Raw genomic sequence first — 27,569 nt, 5'->3', positions numbered from 1 at the left:
TCGGCGGGACCGGTGAGCGAAAGCCAGAGCGGCTCGGGGACCAAGTCCCCCCGGGCGCCACCCCAACAGGGGTTCGCCCTTCCGCTCAGCCAATCAGAACACGCAAACTGGGCGTTCCTTTACCGATTGGCTTGAACATTGGCCAATAGGTGTCGCAACCAAGCTGTCCGGCTGCCCCCTCCGCGAACCAATGGGAAGCAAGTCCCTGGGAGTGTCCCGCCCTGGGTCGAGAGCCAAGAGCCAATGGAAAATGGGGGCTGAACGGTGACGCGGCCGGAGGTAGGTGGAGTCGCCCGCGACCTGGACGGGAGCCTGGCGGGGTCAGCCCCTGACGAGCTGCCTGGCGCATGGCTGTGTGGGGACTGGGAGCCCGCCTTGGCCTGCGCGGGGGCCTCGGCGCCGGCAGGCTGCTGTGTCCCCGTTTCCAGAGCCGCGGCCCCCAGGGCGTGGAAGACGGGGACGGGTGAGTGCCTGGCTGGGGAGGGTAACTCGGACACCTGCCGTGAATTGTGGTGTCGTCGCCATGGTGACGTCACACCGCAGTGAGGTCGCCGCAGCAACAGCCAGGTGACACGTCTTAGTCCTGACGTCACCTTGGCCACGTGAGCACCGTGGCAGCCAGAGACCCAAGATTTCTTTGCACAAGTCCGAACGAAGCCCGGCTGTCGTGCGTCAGGGCAGGGCACGTCCCTGGCCCGCCACGAGGGCCATCTTGCCCCGCCTCACCGTCGGGTGGGCCTCAATTCAGATTTTGACCTATTTCCTAAGACACAGAGATACACCGACACGATCTGAAGGTGGCCGTCCTCACCGACCTTGAAACTTGCTCCCCTTCCCAGACCTCCGAACCCGCATGGTCCCATGAATTTATCATGGATCGATATACTCTCCTAGATCCAGTAATTGAACGTTTGGATCACCTCGTGATGCCACATGTTCGTGTCAAAGCCTGCATTAAAGGTGTTAGGTTGCTATCTGAAAATGCCAGAATTAGAACTCTGTTTTGCCAGGTCTTCATTCCTGAGGATACGTGAAGCTTCATAGAAGGGACATGGCCCAGATTACTTTCTCCAAGCAGCCCTGACTGGGTAGAGTAGAGGATAAGAGTTTGGGTGGGTCAAAGTCACGGTTTCTGTCGGGTAAAAGGTAACTGGGGTCTGGAGTAAGGTAGTCTTGGGCATGAATCCCAGCCCTGTGTCTTCCTTCCTCAGGGACCTGGAGTCTCATCTTGTGAGCTCCAATTTCCTCAACAGTAAAAGGAAGGTCACCGGTAGTGCCTATGGGATAATTCCAGGAGATAATGCCAGTAATCCACTTAGCACAGTGCAGAGACTATGGAAAGTGATCAATAAACTCTTTCAGTGAACATTTATTGAGCATGTGCATTGAGCAGTGCACTACATGAGCTACTCTGCAGATAATGGATGTGGGCAGGACACAGAGCTTGCCCACAACGGACTGAATTGGGAAGAAGGGAGGAAAATGATGCCAACATGAGATCCAAACAGAGGAGGGTAAAGTGCTGCCTCTGAGGTTACTGGGCAAGATGTGACCCACTGAAGGAGGTGTCATGCCCACTCTCCACTTCTTGATGTCTGTGTCTCGTTAGGCCACAGCCTTCCTTGAAGACACCCAAGATCCCCAAGATATACACCAAAACAGGAGACAAAGGTAGGCGGCAGATGAAACATGCAAAAAACTCCATTTGAAAGTTCTTCCAAATTGTTTGCATACGTTAAAAATTATGTAACAGGGGCACCGGACTTCGGCTCCGGTGATCTCATAGTTCATGAGTTCGAGCCCCATGTCAGCTCTGTGCTGACAACTCAGAGCCTGGAGCCTGCTTCAGATTCTGTATCTCCCTCTCTTTCTACCTATCCCCTGCTTGTGTTCTCTCTCTCTCTCTCTCTCTTTCTCTCTTTCTCTCTCTCTCTCTCTCAAAAATAAACATTAAAAACATTAAAAATAATGTAACAGGTGTCAATAAATATCATCAAATGTGATATGAAATGAAAGATGCCTAAGATCTATGAAGTGATAAAAGCAAATTGCAGAGCAATCCAAATAATTGAAATCTACTTGGATAAAAGTGTGTGTGTTATGCGTATATACATATATGTGTTCAGATATGCATAGAATATGCTGAAAGGTTACATCTTGAAGTACTACCTGGGAGAGAGATTGAGTTTAGGAGAGGGGAATGAACAGAAGGGCTTTCATTGTTTATGGCACATACTTTTATTCTATCCTATGACTTTTTGTAACGAGCATATATTACTTTATGTAAACAATACCTGAAAATAATGTTGGACAGAAAAAAGTGAGATGTAGACTATATCAGTGTGACATATTTTCTAAAGTTTACAACTGCAGGGGCGCCTGGCCGGCTCAGAAGTGCATGCGACTCTTGATCTTGGGGTCCTGAGTTCGAGCCCTATGTCGGGTGTAGAGATTTCTTAAGTATTTTATTTTTATTTATTTTTTTTAATGTTTATTTTTGAGAGAGACAGAGCATGAGTGGGGAGGGGCAGACACACACACACACACACACACACACACACACACACACACACACACACACACAGAATCTGAAGCAGGCTCCAGGCTCTGAGCGGTAGAGCCCCACACGGGGCTCGAACTCACAAGCTGTGAGATCATGCCCTGAGCTGAAGTCGGACACTTAACCGACTGAGCCACCCAGGTGCCCCTACTTAAATATTTTAATTAAAAAAATTGCAGGTTGGGGCGCCTGGGTGGCTCAGTCGGTTAAGCATCCCACTCTTGGTTTCGACTCAGGTCATGATCTCATGGCTTTGTGGGATCAAGCCCTGCATTGGGCTGTGCGCTGGCAGTGGGAGCCTGCTTGGGATTCTCTCTCCCCCTCTCTCTGCCCCTCCCCCACTCGCACTGTCTCTGTTTCTCTCAAAGTAAACAAATAAACTTAAAAAAACTGTGCAGGTGGGGCGCCTGGGTGGCTCAGTCGGTTGAGCATCCGACTTCGGTTCAGGTCATGATCTCACAGGTTGTGAGTTTGAGCCCTGCGTCGGGCTCTGTGCTGACAGCTCAGAGCCTGGAGCCTGCTTTGGATTCTGGGTCTCCCTCTCTCTCTCTATCCCTCCTCCGTTCATGCTATGTCTCTCTCTGTCTCAAAAATAAATAAACAGCAAAAAAAAATTTTTTTTTAAAACTGTGCAGGTCACTAGTTTACATATATTTTGGGGAGTATGTACTTATGTCGTAAAAGTATAAAAGATACGCATACAATATACTTAATGCCACTGAACCATACTCTTAGAAATGATTCGAATGCTAAGTTTTATGTTATGTGTCTACTACCACAATAAATAAAGGGAAAGAGAACGGGCACAGGCATGCCCTCCAGCCGAGACCCCCAGGGACAGTCTAGTCAAGTTGGGTCTCTTAGCTCATTACATGGCACACCGTGGGCTCAGTGAGAAGATACTGGAAAGGGCCCATTATAGGACTGGGCTTATGCCAGGTGATCTGGAGCAAATTCCAGGAAGTGGGGTGTTACTCTGGATTGGATGCTGTAAGGAAGCAGGGCTAATTCTCTAGTTGGGTATCTCAATCATTTTTTATCTAGAAGGTGGGTGTGACAAAGAGAGGCCAAAGCTGTCATTGATAAAGAAGCAGCAGTCCCTTGCATTAGCCAGAGAATGGGGATGTTTGGTCATTTTTACAGGTTGGACAGTGTTCTGTGCTCAGACATGATTATGGGGGGTCTTGTTTGGGGATTGCTGTGTCACAGTCAGAGTGGGGGCCACCAGACAGTGTTCCACAGAGGTGTTTGAGTCCCAACGGAACACCACAGCCTGCCTGTGAGCGCCAGGCTGGCTCCTGGCTGTCGGGAGCAGATTTGTTCTATCTCCGTGGTTAAGGGACCATGGTGGGAAATCGTGACCTAGGCAGAGATCCACAGAGGACTTCGATTTTATGTGAAATATAATTATAATATGTACCTATATGTCTTATTTCTTTTTTTAAACAATGTTTATTTATTGAGAGAGAGAGAGAGAGAGAGAGAGAGGGAGCGAGCCGTCCCACGCAAGTGGGGTAGGGGCAGAGAGGGAGGGAGAGAAAGATCCTAAGGAGGCGGCACACAGACAGCATGGAGCCCAACACGGGGCTCCGTCTCACAAACCATGACATCATGACCTGAACTGAAATCAAGAGTCGGATGCTAAACCGACCGAGCCACCCAGGTGCCCCTTTATATGTCTTATTTCTTTAGCGGAATGATTAGTACATGATTTTTAGGAATAAAATAAAAGCATGTCAGGAAAGAAGTTACCCTTAGGAACAGCAATGAAAGGGAGTGCCTGGGGGCTTCAGGGGTGCTGATCATTCTCTACTTGTTGATCTGGGTCCTGATCACAGAGGTATATTCAGGTAGGAGCAATCGATCAACTTATATACTTAGGATTTGAGCACTTTTCTGTGTATATGTTATCCTTCAGGTGGAAAGTGTTTTTAAAAAAAGAGCATGCCAGGAAAAATAAAAAATCTTAATTTGGGTGGCTAAACATTTTTTCATAGGGTTTTCTAGCACCTTCACTGGAGAAAGGAGACCTAAAGATGACCAAGTGTTTGAAGCCTTGGGAACTACAGATGAATTAAGCTCAGCCATTGGGTAAGGCAGACGGGGTTGGCCTTGAGGCGGGGTTTGAATCGGCACCAGTAACGCAGTTCACGGGAAGCTCTCGAGAGCGCTGGCTGGCCCCGGGGGGCGGCCAACTCTTGGTGAACCTGCCTCGGCCTGGCAGGCACGGGCACGTGGTCAGCTCCACGAGGCTGCCGGGGGCTGCAGGCGCCTTTCCCTTCCGGCCCTGCCTGCTCCTGGCTGGCATCCGTCCCACGCCGTGTGGAGCTGCCATGCCCCTCCTTCCCTGGTTCCCCCACTCTTCAGGCGAGTACGGGTGTGCGGCTCCCACCTCCCAGTGATGGGCCCGACTAGGTGAGGTGTTCAGGATGGATAATGGCAGGTGCAGGTGGTCTGCCAGGGGAGCAGAGAACGCAGACCCCTTGGTGCCTGTGGGGAGGCGGGGGGTGGGGGGAGGAGGTGGAAGAGGCAGACACAAGGTGAAATGGGCAGGGGGGAAGGACGGGGAGTTCTGGCATCAGCTGTTTAGGATTAGCAAATCAGCAAGCCATCATCCCTCAGTCCGGGGCAGGGGGGCAGGAGACTGGGGACGCCTCGATTGTGGATTGTCGGAGAGCAAGCCTCTCCATGTGCCAGGCAGAGAGCCTCAGCCCACGTGCCTCATGGAGCCCACAGTCTTGGGGGTGCTGGGGGAGCAGACGGTAGAGGGGCACCCTCCAGGTGGCGGGAGCCTGAAGGAGCAGCACCGAGGAGGGTCTACAACTGGCTGCATCGTGGGGATGTCTTCCCTGAGGATATTCCCGGGCACCTGCCTGGTGCCAGGCCGGAGGATGTCGCTTTGCGGAGGGCAGGCTGTGTCCGGCCCACAGAGTTGTTCCTTGCAGTCCAAAGCGGGAGACCCACGCTAGATGACAAATTAACACGTTTGTCTGTTTAGTTCTGACTGTAAGGCAGGCTAAGACGATACACTGGTTGTGCCCAGAAGGCAACCTCTGTTGCGTGGTGACACTTCACCCCAGTCCCCTCCTCTGTCTTCCGGGCGGGTCCAGCCAATGGAAGGCACCAGCAGGAGATGGGACATTGGTAGAGAGAGGAGCGGGAACACTTTTGCCCCTATTCCCCAGTGACTCTCGCCCAGTCAGCTGCATGGCTCCTGGCGGTGGCCCCACCGAGAATCCAGCTCTCCCGGGTCTGGAGCACCTTTGACCTTCCCTCGCCCCTTCAGGCCCCTGCTTGTGCTAATTTTTGCCACCCACTGTCATTCCATAACTTTTCTCACACCCTGTTAATAGTCCCCTGGCCAGCCTTTCCTCCAGGAACCCTGCGAATGCACTGCCGACTCTTCCCTGCCAGGCCCCTGACTGGTAAAGAGAGTGGCAGAGTTTGGAGGGAGGCTGGAGCTGGGGTCCTGACCTGCGTCTGGGGCGCTTGGCTTTCCCCATCCCACCTGCCTTACCAGGAACTCCTACTCAGCCTTCAAAGTCCCACTTCCAGCACTGCTTCCTCCAGGAAGCCCTCCCTGAACTCCAGCCAAGGCCAAGGTTCCCAGGACCCTGGCCCTTTCCAGAGAGCTGACCTCAGTTTGCAACTTCACGTTCAGTCGTGTGATGCCCGATTCACGCCTCGGCCTCCTGCCGAACAGAGCCTGTGTCCCTTGTACTCATGCTGAATTGCCTGGACCTGGCCAGAGTAGGCACTGAGAAAGGAAGTGTTGACTGGATGAGTAATGAGTATAAGAAAAGGCATTTTGAGCAACAAACACCCCTAACCAAATGAAAGGTTATGATGTTCTCACTGTCAGCAAGAAAAATAACCCTGTGGTATCAGAGCTGAATTAGGACCCACAGACGTGATGTGAGACGCAGATTCTTTTCTTTTTCCTCATAGGTTTGCTTTGGAATTAGTCGCAGAAAAAGGCCACCCGTTTGCTGAAGAGCTGCAGAAAGTGAGTAGCAGTGTCTCATCCCAAGTTGGGATTTGTATCCCTGTGGCCTGATGGCCATAACTGGATTTGCCATCTGACCGTCACTTCCTCTCTGGGTCACCTGGGGCTACTCACTGTTTCTCTGGGATCCTCTGTTTCTTCACCTGCAAAACAGGGACACAGAGATCATCCTCCCTCCCAGGCGAGTGGTGAGAACAGCACCAAGGGGGGGAAACGTAAAGTGCAGTGGACTTGACCCAGCGTGCTTCTGCCCTTCAGGGGACGCACGGCAATGTCTGGTATTACTCTTGGTGGTTACAGGTGGGGGGGGGGGGCTCCTGACATCTAGTTGGTAGAGGCCAGGGATGCACATGCTAAACGTCCTACAACGCCCAGGGCCTCCCCTGCCACAGAGAATGCCCCTTGCCTGAATGTCAGCAGCCCCGAGGCTGAGAAACCTGGGAAAACCAGCTTCAGGAAGCCCTAGGCCAGGGGACCTTATGGCCTTCAGTATTAGTGTTCTCCTTAGGAAGCATGGAGACTGACCCACAGACAGGACTTTAACAGTGGAGACAGGGACATCCCCTCGGATGCATAGGACGTGTCCAAGGTTTCAGTCTACACATTGACCTGAGACTGTAGAAGCTGCTTCCTGGACACTCAGCCTGCTTCAGTCCTCCAGGCCAGGCTGGGGCCTGCTTAGCCTCCTGGGAGCAGGCGGAGGGCAGTGAGGGGGCCACAGAAGGGTGGGAGGGCCTTAAGTGCCGGAACTTTCTGTGAATGAGGCCCTCCTATGCGCCGCCAGCCCAGCGTGGTTTTCAGCCTCCCAGTGAAGAAGTTCTCACCTCAGCAGGCGTCATTTCCGCATGCTGTGCTCGTCTCTGCAGGGTTTCCAGAGGGAAAAGGCTGAGGCGGGGGTGGGGGGGCGGGGGCAGTGATGTGATGAGTCCACCTATGCTTTAGGCCCCTGTCCTTTGGATCCCAGCTCCAACGTCACGTCCCCCAGGGCCTCCAGCCCGGTTAGGCGCCTCCTCCAGCTTTCCACAACCCCCGTTGTGGAGGCCCTGCCTCTAACGGCAGGTGCCACAAAGAGTGTCACACGGTCTGATCGGTCTGATCCGTCTGTCTCCCCACTGGCCTGGGCACCCCGAGGGTGCAGACTGTGACCTTCTCACCCGGGAGCCCCGCCAGGTCCCCGCTCGCTGGGCCCGAGCACCGCTCTCCTCAGAAGCCTGTGACCTGCAGGTTAACGGGCACGTTATTGGGGCAAAACAAACTCCTAAAGGAAAGGGCCGCCTGCCCAAGGCGCCGGGGCTGGGAATCAGCGGAGTTGGGATCTGATTCCCAAGCTGGCTCCCGCCCCCTCCAGTGCTGGGGTGAGTGCTGCAGCTGGCCGTCCAGGGGGGCACTACCGTTACCCCGCCTCCCGCTCGAAGCCTGCGAGACGCCAGGTGGCCAAGGTCCCCACCCAGGTTCTGCCGGTCGGCAGCCCAAGGAGGGTCCCAGTTCACTGCTGGGTGGGCGGCCTCTGCTGCCTCCCGCTGCGCCCTGCTCCCGGCACGCTGTCACAGTCGCCATCTCAGCAGAGGTCGCAGACCACCACCCACCTCACGGCACCCCACCCAGCTTGAGCGGACTCTGGCCGGCCACAAAGGAGGCGACATTCGTGGGGCTCACTGGCACGGGCGCCCGTGGGTCGTTTGTCACGCAGGGGTCGACCATGTTCTCGTACATACTTGTCCTTTATGGCTTAGTTTTAAAGCACTGTCACGTTTGGTGTCTCGGCCCGGCTGTCACAGGTCAGACAACCAAAGCCGTCAGTGGAGAGGAAAGGGAAAGACTTCCCGGGGCCCAGGCCTGACGGAGACGAGAGCGGGGTGAGAAGCTACCTCTTGACTGTCGCTGGGCACCTGACGCTCATCGTCTGTGTGACTCGCATCCCCAAGGGACCCAGGGCCCCCGCTCAACAGAGCTGGTGTCCAAGGCAGACGTGCCAAAGGTTCAGACAGAGTTTGCCGATTCACCTTTAAATGCCAGCTGATTAAAGATCCGGCCAGTCCCCAGCAGGGCAGCCCCCGCTCGCCTCCTCGTGTCACAGGGCACCCCTGCACGTGGAACCACGTGAGCCCCGCCCGGCCCGCCAGGAACGGGTCTTCACTGTCGCCCCCCGTTGCTTCCCCAGATCCAGTGCTCGCTGCAGGACGTCGGCTCTGCCCTGGCGACCCCGCGCTCCTCGGCCAGGGAGGCTCACTTAAGTAATCTTCTCTCCCAACCTGCCGCGCGTGCTCAGAGGTGGGACCCTGTCCGGGGCGTCCCCTGGCACCCCCATCAGCCTGGCCCGTAGACCCCGAGAAGGAAGGCCCTCCCAAGCCGGCGGAAGTGGTTTGCAGAGCCCCCCCGGGGTGGAAGGGACATGGGGGCGGTTTCCCTGGTCTGGGGGGCGACGGGCCCCATGGCCGTGTCCTCCTGCTTCTCGGCTCCTCAGGATGTGCCGCATTCGAGGCGGGGCCCATCCTGGAGCTGGAGCAGTGGATCGACAGATACTCCAGCCAGCTCCCCCCTCTCACGGCGTTTATCCTGCCGGTAGGTGCCAGGCGGTGTCAACCTAGGGGTGGCCACAGGCCAAGTGTGTTCACAGAAACACACAGGTGCGGAGTAAGCCCCCTCTTTAATTTTTGCCTGTGACAGAAGCTGGCCGCCGGCCTCCCAAGTCCCCTCTGGACCCTCCCTGGTCCCTCCCCAGCCCTGCCCACTTTGGAGGGGGCTTCCCAGTGGACGCGCCCCTCTGCAGGGCCCCGGAAGCAGAACACTGCTGGCTGGGGGCGGGGGCGGGGTCCCATGTATCCGTCGATCCATCTGTCCAGGGGACTCCCTGTCTACGGTGGGCACACCCACCCCACCCCCACCCCTCCCCCCCTCCCCACCCCTTCCCCCCCCCAGCCCCGCTCCAGCCAGTGCTCTCTCCTTTCAGTCGGGAGGCAAGAGCAGCTCCGCGCTGCACTTCTGTCGGGCCGTGTGCCGCCGAGCAGAGAGACGGTAAGGGGGCCAAGGGAGAGGGCGGGGGCCTGGCCAGAGCAGCAGGCAAGCCTAGGAGGGTCGGCTCCGTGCCATCCAGCCACCCATCGGCAGACCTTCACCTGCCACCTTCACCGTTCCAGGTGGACGCCAGCCAGCCCGGGTCTCTGTCCTCAGAGCCCTGCATAGCCGAGGGGAGACAGTGACCCGCGAGCGGACAAATGACAGATGATGTAACCACATCACGATCAGAGCTTATGGAGAAACAAGAGGTTATAGGTGAACAGGGTAGGAGGAGTCCCTGATGGGGTTAGCTGGTTATTTATAATTCTGACACTCACGTGCTATGAAAGTCAAAAGGATGTTCGGGGGAGGCCTCCTTGCCCTGTGCCCTGGCTCCTCGTCCCTGGGGGTTAATGTAAGTGGGGTAGTTGGAGCTGGGCAGAAATGAGTGGAGAGCCCCGCACCGTGGTCAGGGCTGTGAGGGACGTGGAGTGGACACAGGGAGGGTCTCTCCCAGTCACACTGCGTGAGCCAGGGGTTGAAAGATTGGGGGGCGGGGAGGAACAGCGTCCAGTGCGAGGGGACAGCAAGGGCAGAGGTGGCAGCCCGTACTGAACGGACACAAAGGAGACCCGAGTGTCTGGGTCCAGAGAGAGAGGGCGTGGGGCACAATGAGGCCAGAGACCGGGCAGGGCCTCGGAGGCACAGAGAGGTCTACCTCTATCCCGAGAGCAATAGGAAACCGTTGGTGGGCTTTAGGCCACGCAGTGACACGAAGGGACCCTGCTGGCTGCTGGGTAAAGAAGGGCCCAGAGGGACCCACAGGGCTGGCGGCGGGGCTGGTGGAAGCTCTCAACAGACCAGCCACCCGATGCCCCAACACCTCCGAGTCAGGAAGAGGAAGGACCCCTAAAAGCTACTGACAGCCTTTCAGAGAAACTTCAGAAGAGTTCCCTGCAAAACCTCCATTTACACCACTTGTAACGCCAGCTGCCACCCAGCTTCCCAGACAAATGGAAGTGAAGCCCTACACTGATGAATGGGCAGGGCCGTGCTGGATATTTTCTCATCGTCACCTCATTGATGCCTCAGGATAACCTTGGTAGAGGGGTGGTGGCAGCCCCCCGTGTACAGGAGTCGGGAAACGAGCTCAGAGAGGCGACCTCGTGGCCAGGGTGGTCACCTGAGCGGTTCATGGCAGAGTCCAGATTTGAGCCCGGGTCGGTCTGCTTCCAAACCCGAGCTCTGTCCACAGCCCCACATCACAAAGGTCCCATCCCTCATGAAAGGCTCGTGGGCCCAAGTGGTTCCCAAAGGGGCCCCGCGTAACAGAGCTTCAGTTTCAAAAGAAAAAATTCATCATTTGTAGAAAACCATCCGTGTCGGCAATGCCCGTGGTACCAAAACAATCGGAGAGACCCAAAGGCCCGGCAGGCGGCCTAGTCCAGCAGAGGATGCACCAGGCAGGGTGGTGGGGACGTGCATGTGGGATGATGAAACCCCTTGGGCAGGGGACACAAAGCCAGAGCCTTGGTTTCGGGGAGAGCATCTCTCAGCAAGGGTTATGTGGCCGAGGTGACCTGCGTCAAGGGCCCGGCAAGGGCCCACCCCGTCACCAGTGCTCAGCAGGCAGCAGTCCGGAGGGATGTCTGCGCCCAGGCCGGCAAGAGCACCAGGTCAAGCCACTGTAGGCTCTGAGGTGCCGGTGTGGGACGCAGCCCTGGGTCCCCCGGAGTGTCGATCCCGTAATGTATGCGACGTGGCGTTTCCTCCTCTTCCAGGGTGGTGCCTCTTGTCCAGATGGGTGAGACGGATGCTAACGTGGCCAAGTTTTTAAACAGGTACTCTGATGGAATTTGGAGAGTCCCATTCAGTAAAACTAGGCACGTTGTGGGAAGCAACGATAAGAGAAGGGGGCCCACACGTTCATATCCACTGAGGGTCGGCGACGTGCCAGGCGCTGTGTCGGGCACAGGGATGCAGCTGAGGATGAGGCAGGTACCGTCCCTGTCCCTGGTGAGGTGAAGGTGTCGGGAGAGGCTGTTGTGAAAACCAGGAGCACGCAACATAAGAACAAAGGGACAGTGCAGCAAGAAGGGGCCCGCTTTCGGGTTGAGTGACCAGGGAGCTCAGGCAGGGGTCAGACCCACTGTCAGCCCCTCCCCACAAGACTCCAGGGCTGTATGAACTGAGAAGAGACAGCCGGGCAAGGCCAGCTCAGGGCCGTCAGGGCCCAGGGCCCCGGCACAGGAGCCAGTGAGCCGGGCTGGCCCCAGGAGGTCTCGTCTGGGTTCCATTCCAGCCTTGCCTCATGCAGTTCCAGTGTGGGCAAGGTCAGGGCCCAGGGGCAGACTGAGAACCAGGGGGCCCCTGGGAGCTGTCCTGGATTTCCAGAAAGCGACCTCACAGCCGGGGTCTCGCCCCTCACTGAGGTCACTCCTCTCCCTGGGATGTGACCTGATCAGCTCCTTTCTTCCTGGGAGGTGGCTGGGCCTGAAGGGAGAGAGGAAGGTTCCGTTCATCGGCACAGCAGTGGCCTTTGGGGAGCCTTGTCCTCCCGTAGTGTTGTGTGGGCCAAGCCAGTTCGTTTCCTCAGCAAGGAGGGTAGCGCTAGGCAGACTGGAAACAAGCATGTCACTACCTTCCAGGAATGGGAGACACCCAGAGCAGAGTCTCTTCCACTGCCCCCAAACCCTGCCCCCAGAGAGATGGCCAGGCATCAGGAGGAGGGGGGTTCGATCTCAGTGGGGGCGTGGTCAGGGAAGGTTCCAGCAGGACCCGGCATGGAGCTGGCCGCAGAGGGTAAGATTGGGGCCTGGAGAGGTGGAAGAGGGTGGTGGGCAGCGCTCGGCATGAAAACAAGGAAAAGCGGGGGACGGTTGAAAGGTGGGCGGCTTCGTGAACTCACTGCAGGCTCCTTAAGGGCGGGCTGGGTGTCTCGGTCCTGGTCACGGAAGGTACACAAACCAATCTAGAGAGTGGCCCAAAGCCACCAGCCCTGTGAGGTCCGGTGGGGGTAGCGGCCTCATCTGGCACAAACTGCCCCAGCCCCGGCGCCACAGTCACAGAAGCTGGCCTGGAGTGTCATCCATCAAAGCCCAAGTTGGCCGAGCACCCGCTGTCCCGCCCGATGCTCCTGGGGTGTGTGATTTATATTTCCTCCTTGAAGGCTAATATGGGAAGGACCCAGTTAGCATTGATCTCTCATTTCAGATCATTCTCTCTGTCCCTCCAGACTCAGCGACTATCTCTTCACATTAGCCAGATACGCAGCCATGAAAGAGGGGAATCAGGAAAAAATATACAAGAAAAATGACCCGTCGGACCGAGCCTGAGGCACCTGGAAATAATGCAAAGGGGGAGATCTGTAGAGCCCTCCGAGGTGAAGAGTTTGTCCTTCCTGTCCTGATTCTTGAAGATCTCGCCCAGGGGGGCTGGAGGAGACCCCTGTCCTCCCCACTAGGCTCTCCTGGGTCTTAGAGGAGGTGGTAATGAATGAATTCAGTATGGGGGAAAATAAGGCAAAGTGATCCCAGCAGTGAAAAGCCACATAGAAAAAAATTAAAAGTGGGAAAAGCTTAAGCCGTGTGTGTGTGTGTGCGCGTGCGTGCGTGTGCGCGTGTGCGTGCGCATGTGGTGAGAGAGCCCTTCCCCTGCCGGCTCAGGTGGCATAAAGATTTGGAACGATACCAGAGACCCTGGGAAATGTAATTGGGATTTAGCTGGGCCAGAGGGGCTGTAAATGTCACGTTTATAAAGGGGAAGGCAGGCGGGATTTGGAAGTTCGGTCACCTCCGAGCCACCATCCCCACCTACGTGTGGGGGCAGGGCAGCTGCACACCGACAGGTGAGGCCTCACGACTTGCTTCAGACTCAGGGATGAGGGACCAGGGTCCGGGGAAGAGGGACCGAGGAACGGCACGGCTTGGAGAAGGATTTCTTTCTCTGCCGGTTTATGCCTCTGAGATCCATGCCATGGCTGTATTTTATCTCTCTTGTCACCGCCGCCCCCTCCCACTGCGAGACGACACTGCCAGTGCCAGCTGTGTCCTTGGGAAGGGGATATTTATGCAGGGCGAGGAGGCGGCCCTGAGAACGTGAAGATCGCGCGCTGCTAATTGCGGGAAATGACTCCGGAAGGGCAGGCTCTCGCTAACTGTCAGGGCCAAGATGCCTGGTGAACTCGGCTCAGCAATCATTCACTTGCGGAGCCCCTGCTTCACATCGGGCACCGGCTCGCTTCAGGCAGGCTGGTCACTCTGCTGTCCTCCTTTTGCCAGCGAGTCAGCGAACATTAAAATGATCGGTCACACGTATAATTTTGCTCTCATTTCTTACGACTCTGCCTGCACATTTTGCAGGGACGGGTACATTTCATCCCGCTGGATCCTCGGCCTCCCGGCAGGCTGCAACAACCCTCTTGAGCCTGGGCGGGGAGGTGGCTGAGGTGCCGGCGAGCGTGGGCGAAGGTGAGATCCCTCCCGGAAGAGGCCGTGTCCGAGGCCTGCCCCGCTCCGCCCGCCCAGTGGTTAGCGCCAGGTCTGCTCCCCAGCGGGTGCTGAGCGTCAGTGCAGAGCTGGAAACGCCGAGAGCGCCGGCATTTCAGGAGAGGCTAACGTGGCTAACTGCCCCGCAAGCACTCGGGCCGGGCCGGGGAGGAGCTGGCCCCAAGAGCTTGCGGTGAACCACTCGTTCCCCTGCTTCTGCCCCCTCCTCACAGTCTTCCTGGAAGGGGCAGGACACACGTACCAAAACGCTCCCAGCCATGGTCAGACACCCTGGAAAAGGACAGGAGAAGCCCTTGAAATGCAGCATAAAATGATGCTTTGAAACAAAGCAGCTTGCCTCTTGCCAAATCCCGTCCCCGCCAGCCCTTGCGGGGAGAGGCTGTCGCGCGCCTGGAGTTAACCCCCGGTTCCCAGGCCCTGCCTCCGCCTCTTGTCTTTGGCCGGCACGCACTCCCCGAGAAGCGGCCCAGGTGCAGGGCAGACTTGGCATCTCGGGGGCTGCCTCCCGTGTTGCCAACCTGAGAAAAACAGAGCGAGCCTGCTCTGGGGACCCAGAGGACTGATCAGTTTGAAACGTTTGCTGTCCTGCAGTGCCTCACAAAGCCACGCTGGAGCCAGAAGCAAAAGGAGAAATGCGCACCCCCGCGTGCACCCGGCAAAATCTCCTCCTGTGTCTCAAACACAGGGGGAAAGTTCATCAAAAGCCCCGCCATCCAGACACACGACTAAGTAGGAAGCCCGCGTTGCCTGATCTGTTTGCACGCTGCTGTCGGCGCTCACGAGCCGTCGCCCCCGCCCCGCGCAGTTGTGCAGGGGTCGGGAAAGAAACAGCAGGCCGCTTTTACTTAAAACTGTGATGTCTTGGGGCGCCTGCCTGGCTCGGTCAGTGGAGCAGGCGACTCTTGCTCTCGGGTCGTGAGTTCCAGCCCTGCGCTGGACCCAGAGATTACTTAAAAAATGGTGATGCTTCCTCGATCATAGATCTTTTGCATCCTTTTAATCTTTTAAAATATCACATGAAACTTTGACCTCCCTTGATTCCTGGGGTTTGGGGCACTTCCATACATTGGCACCCATTAAAGTACCTCACCTGCCTACCCCTGGGCCAGACCCGGGGCCCGGGGCCCATTTAATACTCCTGCCAGAGAGGAGCTGGGGGTTGACTGTGTGCCGGGCCCGGTCCAGGGGTACCACGGACCCTTTTGTTCAAACCTCACAGTAGCCCTGAAACAGGCACTCTGCAGGGGAAGAAACCGAGGCTCAGGGGAAGCACCTTGTCTCAGGGAGTCTGCAGCCAGGTGTGGGCTCAGGACAGGGGGCCTTGTGTCTCTCCCTCCACCGCCACTTGACAGTCGTTTTAATCACGACCTGGGCCGCTGAGAACAATGTCAGACGCTAATAGATTCTGCCGTCTCATTTCTCAACCCAGTTTCCCTTAACTGATGTCTCCTGGCTATTGTTAATGTGCATTTTTCACCGAGTAATTTTCTCCGCCCGAACTTGTAACACATCCCAATGACAAACGTCCCGGTTCCGAATCCCCCGTCAGCTGCAATGTCACCCTCGCCTCCTCCCGACACCTTCCTCCGACAGCCCATCCAGTTTTATGATCGCTCTGTCCCAGTTATCACTACTGAACCTTTAAGAATCCAGACGTACTTCAAGTTTAATTGAATAAAATTCCTTGTATAATAAATTCCGCGTGAATGCTACATAAATCAGTGCCTGGACGGATTTGTGGCCCGTCCCTCCCTCCCTTCGCCCAGGCCCAGGAGTCTTCCGGGCAATACTGGACCCAGGCTGGCCCAGTCGTTCTTATCAAGGACTTACCTTTGCAGCCCTGATGGGGGCGCAGTTTCCTTCTCTGGGAGTCCCCGGTGGAAGACCGTGCTTGAGCCGGAGCAGAGGCAGGGGTGACAGGTCGGGGACGCCTGAGGCCTGAGGATGTCCCTCACGTTCCTCTCCCACTCCACAGAATCAGACACTTGTGACGGAGGGACCGTGCACACTCTTCCTAGAGACGCACGCACGCGTTCACCGCGCGCATACACCGTGGAAGCCCCGGGCAAGAATCCCCTAGAATGACCAGCGTAGCCCCCCTTTTCAGGAGCCGACCGGAGTCTCAGGCTGCCTGCTGCAAAGCCTCGCCTGGAGTCCGCAGAGCTCCAGCCTTGAAGCGCGAGAAGCAGCACTGGGGCTGGCCGGCGAGGCCGTGGACGGCTTCCGATGCTTGAAACACCGCGGAGGGCAGTGAGCACAGCTTGGCATGGGCTCAAGACCAGCTCTGGAACTTTCTAGCTTCTTGCCTCTGGGCGGGCCACTCCATCCTTCTCAGCCTTGCTTCTTCATCTGTGAAATGGGAAGGACAACAATGTCTGCCCCATAGGTAGGGGCCACGGGGAGAGCTTAATGAGGCAGCGTGTAAAAGGGCTCAGCACGCCCCGCAGCAAGCCAGCTGTTCTTACGGTTTGCCGTTACGGTTAGATTCGAATTCAGGCTCCAGCTGTGCCGCTTCCTGGGTGAGCCACCTTGAGTGAATTGCTCACTAACCTTGCTGAGCCTCAGTCTTCACCTTTTTGAAGTTTATTTATTTATTTTGAGAGACAGAGACAGAGATGGGGAGGGGCAGAGAGAGAGAATTCCAAGCAGGCGCCGTGCTGTCAGTACAGAGCCCCACACGGGGCTCGAACCCGCACTCCGGGAGATCATGACCTCAGCCGAAATCAAGAGTCATACGCATAACCGACTTCACCTTTTTTTTTTTTAATGTTTATTTTTGAGAGAGAGAGAGAGAGGGCGTGCACAAGCAGGGGAGGGGCACAGAGGGCCCGAAGCAGGCTTAGCGCTGGCAGCAGAGAGACTGATGCGGGGCTTGAACTCATGAACCACAAGATGGTGACCCGAGCCGAAGTCAGACACTTAACCGACTGAGCCACCCAGGCGGTGGCCCCTCAGTCTTCACCTCTTATGACTGGGGATGATTCAATTTCCGAGGGTTCGGGGAATAAGTCAACGGGTTCAGCACACAGCAGCGGCTATATCCCCCCCCCCCAAAAAAAAGTAGCTTATTGTTGAATTGCGTCTTCTCCTTTTCTTTTCAACGTTTTTTATTTATTTTTGGGACAGAGAGAGACAGAGCATGAACGGGGGAGGGGCAGAGGGAGAGGGAGACACAGAATCGGAAACAGGCTCCAGGCTCCGAGCCATCAGCCCAGAGTCTGACGCGGGGCTCGAACTCACGGACCGCGAGATCGTGACCTGGCTGAAGTCGGACGCTTAACGGACTGCGCCACCCAGGCGCCCCTGTCTTCTCCTTTTCTAAGCACTTTCAAGTAGCTCAGGCCTGGGTGAAGCCCAGAACACCACCGAGCAGCACCTCCGGGTGGTTTGGACTTGCTGAGGCTGGAGGGACACAGGTGTGCTCCAGGGGGTGCTAGTCCCAGTCAGACCAAGGGCCACGGCTCCAGGGACACCATGCCCGACTAAAAGGGAGAGGTTACTCAGTCACAGAGCAATGAGAGCCGAAAGGGATTGGAGAGATCATTGCTCCCATTTCACAGATGAAGAAACTGAGGTCGAGACACGCGTACGTATTAGTAGGTCAATATCAATAACGACCACAAATTGAGTACTGATTGTGTCCGGCCTCCTAAGCACTTTACAGGCAACCTTTCGTTTAATTCTTTCAACAGCCCCTGCACGTGGTACTGTTAACATTACCGTCATGTCCAAATTACAGGCGGAAAAACTGAGGCCCGGAGAGGAGAAAGGGCTTTCCCAAGGTCCTATGGCTCTAGGAGGTGGAGCCAGGCTCTACACCCTCTCAGCACCATGGCTACCGTGCCCTCAATGCTCGACTGCATGGACGTGTCTCATTTCTCGGAACCCCGTGAGGCGTGTGCACATTCTCCCCATTTCACAGGTCTAAGGAAACTGAAGCTCAGAGAGGTGAAGTCGCCTGCTCAGAGTCACACAGCACCTGCTGCGGCGATGATGGTTATAATGGTCTCATCACAAACAGCTGACATTTACAGAGCTCTTCTCGAGCAACAGGAGGGCTGCTCTATTGAGCGATACCAGAGCAGCTTCCGTGTGCGCTTAGCACATGCCCCACCCCCCCGACGCGCCCCCCCCCCCAGGTACATATTTGTATCTTTGTTTCAGATGCAGACACAGAAACTGGGGCACAGGGAGACAGCACTTTGGCCAGTGTCACGCAGCAAGAAGAGGCCAAACTCGTATTTGAACTTGGGTCTGTCTACCTCCAGCACGTTCTTGAACCTCTCCACGGTGACTCATGCCACCCGAGGCCTCCCTGTGGGCAGCAGCAGAGCCAGGACAAGAACCCCAGTTTTCAGGGGCCACCTTGGGGCAGTGATTGACAGCTAAGTAGGGGAGGGGAGGAGAAGAGGGTATCATAAACCCTGGGGGAGGGGCCCCTACCACCTGCTACAAGCTACCTCTCTGGGAAAGGGTGAGAAGCAGGCATCAGCCTGGGGGGCGTAGAGGCAAAGATGGCCCGGAGAAGTGGTCGAATAAATGGTGGAAAGGCGTCCAGCTGACTCAGCACCTGGGGGTGGCTGGGTGACCTGTCCCCCACCAGATGCTCCCAAGGCACAGATCCTTCGGCCCTCATCGCCGGCCATCTGCAGCGCCCACATCCTTCCTCCAGCCAGCAGGTGCCTTTATTTACGATCACCTTGGAAGGGTCGAGCAGACATATGTTGCTAAGGGTCGTTTATTCTTGTTTATAAAATTTATGGCTTCACCTCGATTACACACTGTCAAAACGGGAAGGATTGGCCCCAAAGTCTCTTGCCGCATGACTGCCTCAGACGTGCGTACATCTGTTAACTCCGTAGGAGCTGTAGAGGGAAATAAGGTTGATGATAGCTCAAAAGCTCGCTGTCCCGTCACAAGGTGTGGGCAGCCCGCCTCGAGAAAAGGCATCTGGGCGCGTCCGTGGAGGAGAGAGGGGTGGTGTCTGTGAGTGGCCGGGCCAGGTGGCACCAGCACCCTGTCCCCTCCCGGCCACACACTCTCTGTCGGGCGCTTGGGGTGGCCCAGTGGGAGAGGAAGAACTTGTTTCTGAGGATCCTCGGGGGTCCGGCCGCAGGATCCAGCAGCTGGAGAGAGTTCCGAGCCTGTGGCTCTCCACCTGCAGACTTCAGCGGGGAGACAGAAGCGGACTCTCCACTGCTGGGGGAATTGGAGATAGGACGACCTTTCAGGAGGGCAATTTGGCAGTGCACACGAAAGTCCTAGAAACGTACGTCCTTATGGATTCTGCGTCCGAGAATTTCTCCAAAGGAAATAGGTTGGTGGAGCCATCGGGATTTTTCAGGGCAGTGCTGCCCATTACAGTGAAAAACTGGACACCGTGTCTAACAATAGGGAGCTAATTGCTAAACAGGGAAAATAGTTAACAATAAGAGGCTATAAGAAACACAAACTGGGTGCGTGGGTGGTCCGTGAGTTCAAGTCCTGCATCGGGTGAGCACGAGACCCACTTTAGGTGAACACGAGCCCCAGGTGAGTCCTGCTTCTCTCTCTCTCTTTCTGCCCCTTGCTCACTTGCATCCTCTCTCTCAAAAAAAAAAAAAAAAAAAAAAAAGAAGGAAACACAAAACGACTGACATTGATTGTGTCTATATATTTATTACTGTGGAAAAGAGAAAACTTTTAAGTGAAAAAAAACCAAGTTGTAAAATAGTATGTATAGAACGACCTAATTCCTGGAAAAGAAATGCATGTGTGTGTATACACCATAGGAAAAAAATGCAAGGATCTGTCCCATGTGTTAGTAATACTTACCTCTAAGGGGCACCTGGGTGGCTCAGTCGGTTGAGTGTCTGACTTCGGCTCAGGTCACGATCTCACGGTTCGTGAGTTCGAGCCCTGCGTTGGGCTCTGTGCTGACAGCTCAGACCCTGGAGCCTGCTTCGGATTCTGTGTCTCCCTCTCTCTCTGTTCCTCCCCTGCTCACACTCTGTCTCTCTCTCTCTCTCTCTCAAAAATAAACATTAAAAACAAAATACCTCTAAATCATGGGATTATGAGTGGTTTTAACTTTAATAGTTGTTTGTCTGGATTTTCTTTCTTTCTTTTTTTTTTTTTTTGAACAATGAGTTTGGGTTGGATTTGACAAAGGCTTACTTGTGTAATAAACATGACTGCCAAAGAGAAAAGAAACGGACAAATGCTTTCCATGCCTGTCATAAATCATCTACCTCTCTCAGGATGCTTGGAGCCAGGGTAGGCTTCCCTCCGGTAGCCAGAGCCACGGGGCCCCTCCGAACTCTAGAAGCCTGGAGAACATGCCCCTGGTTGTTCTGCTGGAGACAGCTGGCTGTCTGGAGTGCAGTTCCCGGGCAGCCTGAATGTGGAGGGTTGGCTTCGGTTCTAGGGCAACAGAGGAGGGAAGAAAAATGATCACGGCCCCACTGAGGATTGCCCCCGGAAGGTGATCACACCAGCTTTCCACAGGACGCCGAGGACGCTGGCATCCTTCTTTCTCCTCTGTCGGCTGCTGCATCTTTAACTTGCGTGGGGTTTGAGAGTAGACAAAGAACATCCGTATTTATCATCTTAGATGGATTTTCACCGTGGATTATCACCCTAACTTCATTTGGACAAACTGGCGCCCCGTCGGGTACAGCGATGAATCCAATGTGCCACAGTCAGCCAAGTGGCACAAACCAGCACTCCACCCGGGCCTTCGGTAGCAAAACCCAGCTTCCCTTCCCAATTACCTTCTGTGGAGACAGTGGAAGGGCTTATGCCAGGGGTGAGAAAGAGACGCCAATATGCCATTTGGTCGGGAGGGGCTGCCCGGAAGGCTGTGTTAAGAAGGAGCCTGAGGGGCGCCTGGGGGCTCCGTCGATTGAGCGTCTGACTTCTGCTCAGGTCATGATCTTGCAGTTGACGAATTCGAGCCCCGCATCGGGCTCTGTGCTGACAACTCAGCCTGGAGCCTGCTTCGGATTCTGTGTCTCCCTCTTTCTCTCTCTCTGCCCCTCCCCACTCACACTCTGTCTCTGTCTCAAAAATAAAACATTAAAAATTTAAAAAAACAAAAAAGGAGCCTGAGGCTGGGCTGGGTCCAGATTTGGCAGGTGGTAGTAATCCGTTAGCATGACTTCCGACGGAGGTAGTGGAACAAAGATGTATTTGACATTTCTGGATTCCTAAGCCAAGGCCCTCAGATTTTAAAGAATGGGGACTTCAGAGGCAGGTATTGTCTCTGGGCTGCCCAAGCATGGACAGACTGTCCCTCCAAGCTGGCCCTAAAAGTGGCTTTCTCGACCCCACAGTTCCCTAAGAGGACGAGCTGGCGGGACAGATTTCTCAGAGCTTTGAGGTGACAACATCAGGGTCACAGATCTCCGACAACCGAATGCGTATAAATCTAATTGATGAGTCAGCCCTGATGAGCCCCCACCGTAATTCAGAATCTGTAATTACATTTCACATCAAAGCACGCAAAGATTAAAGCCAGTGAGAAATAGTGTGACAGCTCCCATCCCCAGCCCAGCCCCAACCTCTGCCACAATCTCCGTCCCCCCTCCTCCTGCCAGCAGGCAGGTGATCCAGGGCTAGGGGCTGTCCTTCTAGAAGCCACATTCCTCTAGCTGTTTCTTCTCTCAGTTAACTCCCTGGGGTGCTAGGCACCAGGTCCGTCCCCCCTCCTCCCGTTCCCCGCAGTGCTGCATTGAGACGGGGCAAACGCTTTCTTCAGGGGGATGTTCTTGGGTTTCTGGTTTACAATGTCCTCCCACTGAAGACCGCTAGGAACACCCCTGTAGTTGAGCAATGTCACGCTGTTCTATTGCAACGACAGAGCACACACACCATTGGGAAACGCGGGGTGTTTTAGAAGGGGGATTTCTTCAGCTGGTGCCGGGTGCTTTGCAGGGTGGTTCAAGGACTCAGGGGGCAGTTCTGTAGTTAAGGTACCTTAAAAAATCCTAGCTAGAAGGGGTGCCTGGGTGGCTCAGTTGGTTGAGCATCCGACTTCGGCTCAGGTCATGATCTCACAGTCTGTGAGTCTGAGCCCCACATTGGGCTCTGTGCCGACAGCTCGGAGCCTGGGGTCTGCTTTGGATTCTGTCTCCCTCTCTCTCTCTGCTCCTCCCCTGCTTGTGCTCTATCTCTCTCTGTCTCCCAAAAATAAATAAATATTTAAAAAAAAATTTTTTTTTAAAATCTTAGCTAGAAGGAGGAAGGAATGAAGGATGTTAAAGCTAATGGTGGGGCACCCAGCTGGCTCAGTCCGTTGGAGCACATGACTCTTGATCTCAGGGTTGTGAGTTCGAGCCCCATGCTGGGTGTACAGATTACCTTAAAAAGATAAAATCATTAAGCTGTAATGTAATACATTGGAGGGTCAGCAGACATAGCCCCCAATGTCAAGGGCCTGGCTTGGTGAGCCACCTTGCACACGCGCATCCCCACACTCCCACACCCAGGATGCGATCAAGCACCTGGTGTGGGAAGTAAATTCAATGCTCATTATATGTCAGGCATGGGGCATGCCTGACCTCATTTGACCTCCTGGGGACCCTACGTGGGACGAATGATCATCCTCGCTTTGCAGGTGTGGAAAGATGAGGTGATTTGGCCCAGGTCCTGGGAAGGAAGTGGCTGGGACCAGATCCAAAGTCTAGTCTAATTCCAGGATCCAAATCCTTGCCACTGCCCTGGGTGCCAGTGTAGGCTTTCAAAGTCCTGACAATAACAGGAAGCCCCCTTGTGGATATTTGCTATGTTCGGGTCCCTCTTCTCTTGACAGCCATGCCTCAAGTCCCTTTTGGGGAGTTACTTTTCCCCCTGGGATACAATCTCCGTGGGGCTCTCTGTCCTGTTTTCAACACATCATAAGCGATCTTCTGGGTTTCCCATTAGTGTCTGTCTCTCTCAAAGTAGGCTGTATCCTAGGGCTTAGTTAGAACAGGGCTTGGCACATGGCAGGTGCCCGAGAACATTTACTGAATGAATAAATGGAAGAGTGACATCGGTGCCTTGCTGGGTCTTTTTGCTCTCCCTGAATTTTCCCTGAAGATTCTGGCATGATCGGAACAAAGATGGGTTCCTGGTCGGAGCGGAGTCGTTCCCGCCGAGTCCTGAAGACTCTGCTCGACTTCAGCCTCTCTCGAAGACCCTGAACTACCCTGGCCCTTGCTCTGGCTCAGCTCTGCGTCTCCCGTCCTCAAAACCTGCCGATAAATCCCTTTTCTGTCTACATGAGGCAGAGCCGGTTTCTGTCACTTGCAGCTCGAGAACCCTAGCTGATAGAAACCCCTCGTGAGGGTGGCTGGAGGTGGGCGTCTCCAACTTCCCAGCTTCACAGCACGGACCTGCTGGGACAGGCCACCCGGCTGGTTCAACAGGGGCCGCTGTTACAGGAAACCAAGAGGGAAGACCAAGGAACTCTGGCCATTGCTGTGGAAGCAGTAGCAAGTTGGCTGTCATTATTAAGATGGTTTGGGGGCTGAGAGCAAGGCCTCCCTAGAGAAGACGCCACAACCCCAAATGGATCATGGTCCCAGATGCACTAAGGGGCCGTTCTGGGCCTCCACCTTGTCCCCCGTGGGTCTCTGGCTCAACTGGTGAGGAGAGGGGCTCAGCTCGCAGGGATGGGATGGGAGCGATGAGCTAAGGAAGAGGTGCCGCAACGCCCACGTCCTGTCTCCACCTGGGGAGCTTTGGGGGGGAGGCGGACGCAGGGTAACTGCAGAGCACGTACCCTTGCTCGGGTACGCTCCCAATCCAACTCAGCCTCTTACCTCCGCAGCCAGGGACAGTGCTGTTCTGCAGACAGCCACCTCTCCTGGTCTTGCCAGGACTCAGGAGACGAGAGCTCTGGGGTCCTCAGCAAGTCCTTACAGACCTGCAGGGCCTTCACTGCAAAGCGGGTGCAATTCTGTTTCCAGCAGTCCCCTCAAGGGTAGATGGGGCACCAGATGCAGAAGGCTCTGAATAAGGGACAGAGCAGCCCCTGTGGCTTCGCTCAGTCTTGATCCCATTGTCTGGAAGGCTCTCCCACCCCTCTTCTGCCTGCTCAGACCTTGGTAAGGGCTTGGGAGTGTGGCAAACGAGGGTTCGAATCTTGGCTCTGCCGCTGACCGACTCTAGGGCCTCGGACAAGGGGCCTGCCGTCTCCAAACCTCAGTTTTCCCAGCCGTGAAGCGGGCATCCTAACAGTGTGGCACTGGAGCGGATGATCACGGTATGTGCTCAGACATCTCTTTCTTGGATTGGTTACGCCTCTTCCCCAACCGGACCGTGAGGTCTGCAAGGCAGGGTGGTGTCCACATTCCTTGTGACTGCGCCCCCGGCACCCGGCGCAGCCTGTGTGCCTGTTTTTGGGTGAACGGAGGCAAGCCTGAACTCTCTGGCAGTCTGTCCAAGGGGGCTGCCTCCCGGCTGGGACGCCCGCCAACTGCTGGGTCCGTCTGGCATCATCGGTGATGGTGACAGCGCCATCCGGGCAGACCCTCACTTGCCCCACACAGGGTGATGCTCCCCTCCCTGGGCAGAGACCCTGGGTGGGACACAAGCGGGCCGGGGAGTCAGTGGGGCCAGGCCCTGTGGGGAGAGGGTGGTGGAGCCCGGTGTGTGGTACCAGTGCCCAGAACAGGCAATATATTAAGAGGACAAAGCGTCATTTGTCACGTGCCACGCCCCCCCCCCCCCCGCCCACGCCCCCGTCTGTCTTTCCCTCAACTTCAGGCTCCCCTGCCTTCCCTGGGGGAGCCCTCTCCTGCAGTCCCCTGTCTCTGTTTGCACCCAGTGACTTTTTTTTTTTAACGTTTACTTATTTTTGAGAGAGACAGAGACAGAACGCGAGTGGGTCAGGGGCAGAGAGAGAGGGAGAAGCAGAAGCAGGCTCCGGGCTCTGACCTGTCAGCACGGAGCCCGACGCGGGGGCTCGAACTCACGAGCCACGAGATCATGACCTGAGCCAAAGTCGGACGCTCAACCGACACCACACCCAATGACTTCTAACCCTTCCCGGCTCCCCCGCCACCCGTGGGATATCCAGCATAGACCTTTCCCTGTGGCGGCAAAGCCGACGGAGGTCGAAGGGGGCCCTTTGTAATCACACGGACCCGGGGCCGAATCCCACCTCTGGGGCTTTCTAGCCGCGTGGTCTCGTGCAAGGGGATGTATCTCTTTGAACCTCATCCGCACCCGCAGAACAGACCGAGTGCCCAGGGTCCCTGGGAGGAGGAGGGGCAAGAAATCGTGCAGAAGGCTGAGCGCCGGGCCGTGCTCAGGATGAGGGCCCGGGGGACGGGAGCTCCTGCCCCGGGTGCGATGCGGTCCGCCTCCTGCCGCTCACCAGCTCATCTTTGGTCTGGCTGCTGCCTCGGCCCCGAACGCCTCCCTTCCTGTCTCCGAGGTGCAGACCCTCTTTCCAGGGGGGGAAATAAAGGACACTTCCCTGATGGCACCCTTTTCCCTAAAAACACCCGACCCCTCTTCCGACCCCGGAGGGTGACTTGTCCCATTACCACAGAGAGGCTTTGTAAGGTCCGACTCCCGTTTTGCGGACGACAGTGAGGCCGGGAGAGGCGGGCAAAGCTCCCGCGGCCAGTGAGAAGCGGGGCTGGGCTTGGCACCCGTGTCTGGAAGACCCCGCAGCCGCGAGCTGTCCGTGAGGTAAGTGGGAGGGTTACTGTCGGGGCGATTTTCCTGCTGAGGAAGAAAAGGTTCAGGAAGTTGGAGGCCTGCCCAGAGTCACTCGGCGGACCTGAACCAGCGTTTGATGCCAAGTTCAGGGTCTCCTTCCCCCACGTGTCTGAACGCCGGGCCCCGGAGCGTGGCGCACGCGCTCCAACCTTTGCTCCTGAGTGCGGTCTGCGGTGCGGCGCCAGGCGGTCAGGAACGAGGGCCCCCGGGCCCCCCAGAGCCGCTGAATCAGGCGGGTCCCCCTCGGTGACTCGTGGGCACACGGTGTTCGGGAAGCCTGGAGTCTGACTTACGCTTTCGGCTCCCTCTGCAGGCTTCTCCGGGGTCAGAGAAGCAGGTCACACCTGCGGGGCCTCTCCTGTGGTCGCCGAGCATTCTCATTCTCGCCGTCTGGCTCTCTTGGCGGAGGGTCTGTAAAATGACACAGACCCCTGTCTGCCCGAGTCTCTGAGTCTCCCCGCGGCTCAGGGGCCACCCAACTGCCGAGGGCTGGGAAAGCCATGAAGGGGATGCGGCTGCCGGGCCCGTACGGCGGAAGGCTCAGGACACGGCGAGGGCTTGGGCAAAGGAGCCAAAAACCGGAGGCTGAGGGTGAAGCCCGGCAGAAGCCCCTCGGCACATCCCGCTGACACCTATGGATGCCTCCTCACACGGAGTGTGAAAGACAGAACTCCAGAGAGGGCGTCAACTAGGTCGCTGGAATAAAATAACGAGGACGGTTACACCAGCGGTGAATCACCGTATCACTGTCCACAGAGGGCCCGGCACAGGCTGGGGCTTTTCGGGCCACACTATGTGCGGGCTGCTGCTAGGCCCATTCTGTGGGAGAGGGAGGCGCGGCCCAGAGACGCCGAGGGTCTTGTCCCTGGCCTCAGGGCGAGTGGACAGCAGAGCCAGGATGCGAACCCGGTTCCAGAGGCTCCAAATCCCTTGCTCTGTCCAGTGCACTCGCTCAGCTCGGACTCCGGAGTCAAGTCGCGATCCAAGCACGTGCTTGCAACAAAGGTTAGTTCTGACGATTACAGTGAGCGAGCGACTTCCTTGCGACTCCGAACACTGGAGAGACCCTTGGATCCTGTCTGGGCCTCCGTGAGTGCACCTGCCCCCCATTCCTGCAGAAGTTCCAGAGGGAGATTGCGGACGAGACTTCTCCATATGATTTCTCACTGCCCTGCTATGTCGGTCGGTGGCAGTGGAAGCTCCCGGAAGTCGGGTCGGGGCCTACGTGACAAGTCACGGGTAGTCCCGTTTCCTTCTAGTGCCAAGGTGGGCAAAGGTAGGAATAGGACTAACATCTGAGTGCGGACTCGGTGCCAGGAACTGAGTGGGCTGCGGGCCTCGTGCTGCTTCATTTAAGCCCCGCGCCCCCTGAAGGGGACAGGAGACTCTGAAGAGGCACACGCAGAGGCCAGCCTGGGATGGAGCAGGAAGTCAGGGTTGGCACGCGTCTCCGTGGTCCCGAGCCCGCGCTCTGCTTCTCTAAACAGTGCTCCAGACCAACCACTTTCCACAGTTCTGCAGCTGCTCTGATCAACCTACGAGCTTTCCAGGAAATAAGTCTGGGGCCTGAGGGAGCCCTGGATCTACATGTTAACCAACCTTAGAGATAACCTGTCTGTTCGCGACCCTGTCACTTTTCGTAGCGTGACATCTGCTAAGTTAACGGGACAAAGATAGGCTCATGGCTCTGCTAGGTCAGAAACGCTGCAGAGACCAGCGTTCCATGTAAATATTCTCAGGCACTTGCAAGTTCTGGCCGTGTTATTAAAATCGTCTTCATCTAAGGGCTCCTGGGTGGCTCAGT

The 27,569-nt window shown here is 56.2% G+C and overlaps 1 protein-coding gene across 6 annotated transcripts; it reads left to right on the top strand.

Moving 5' to 3' along the window:
* Window positions 1-307: 307 nt before the first annotated feature.
* MMAB (metabolism of cobalamin associated B) lies at window positions 308-13,879 on the top strand. Of its 6 annotated transcripts, none has more exons than XR_006209815.1 (10): window positions 308-463; window positions 1,610-1,671; window positions 4,558-4,651; window positions 6,509-6,566; window positions 8,728-8,800; window positions 9,031-9,128; window positions 9,517-9,581; window positions 9,704-9,848; window positions 11,345-11,404; window positions 12,799-12,813. XR_006209815.1 is itself a non-coding variant. In XM_007092352.2 (9 exons), exons 1-9 carry the CDS (start codon window positions 348-350, stop codon window positions 12,896-12,898), a joined length of 726 nt encoding a protein of 241 aa, XP_007092414.2. In that variant the 5' UTR covers window positions 308-347; the 3' UTR covers window positions 12,899-13,879. The 6 variants fall into 6 exon arrangements, 3 of the variants coding, with proteins under 3 accessions (XP_007092414.2, XP_042817792.1, XP_042817793.1); XR_006209813.1 differs by having other exon boundaries at window positions 8,728-8,837; XR_006209814.1 differs by lacking the exon at window positions 12,799-12,813 and having other exon boundaries at window positions 8,728-8,837; window positions 9,704-9,839.
* Window positions 13,880-27,569: the final 13,690 nt, after the last annotated feature.

This window comes from Panthera tigris, chromosome D3 (assembly GCF_018350195.1).
Source record: "Panthera tigris isolate Pti1 chromosome D3, P.tigris_Pti1_mat1.1, whole genome shotgun sequence".
NCBI classification, from domain to species: Eukaryota; Metazoa; Chordata; class Mammalia; order Carnivora; family Felidae; genus Panthera; species Panthera tigris.
Note: the sequence above shows the minus strand (reverse complement) of the source record. Positions and strands in the feature narration are given on the sequence as shown.

Excerpts from the sequence above, each read along its gene's own strand:
- MMAB (XM_007092352.2), top strand. The coding sequence starts at position 348 with ATGGCTGTGTGGGGACTGGGAGCCCGCCTTGGCCTGCGCGGGGGCCTC. Across the intron at positions 4,652-6,508 it reads GAATTAAGCTCAGCCATTGG|GTTTGCTTTGGAATTAGTCG; the intron begins GTAAGGCAGACG and ends TTTTCCTCATAG. Across the intron at positions 11,405-12,798 it reads GTGGCCAAGTTTTTAAACAG|ACTCAGCGACTATCTCTTCA; the intron begins GTACTCTGATGG and ends CTGTCCCTCCAG.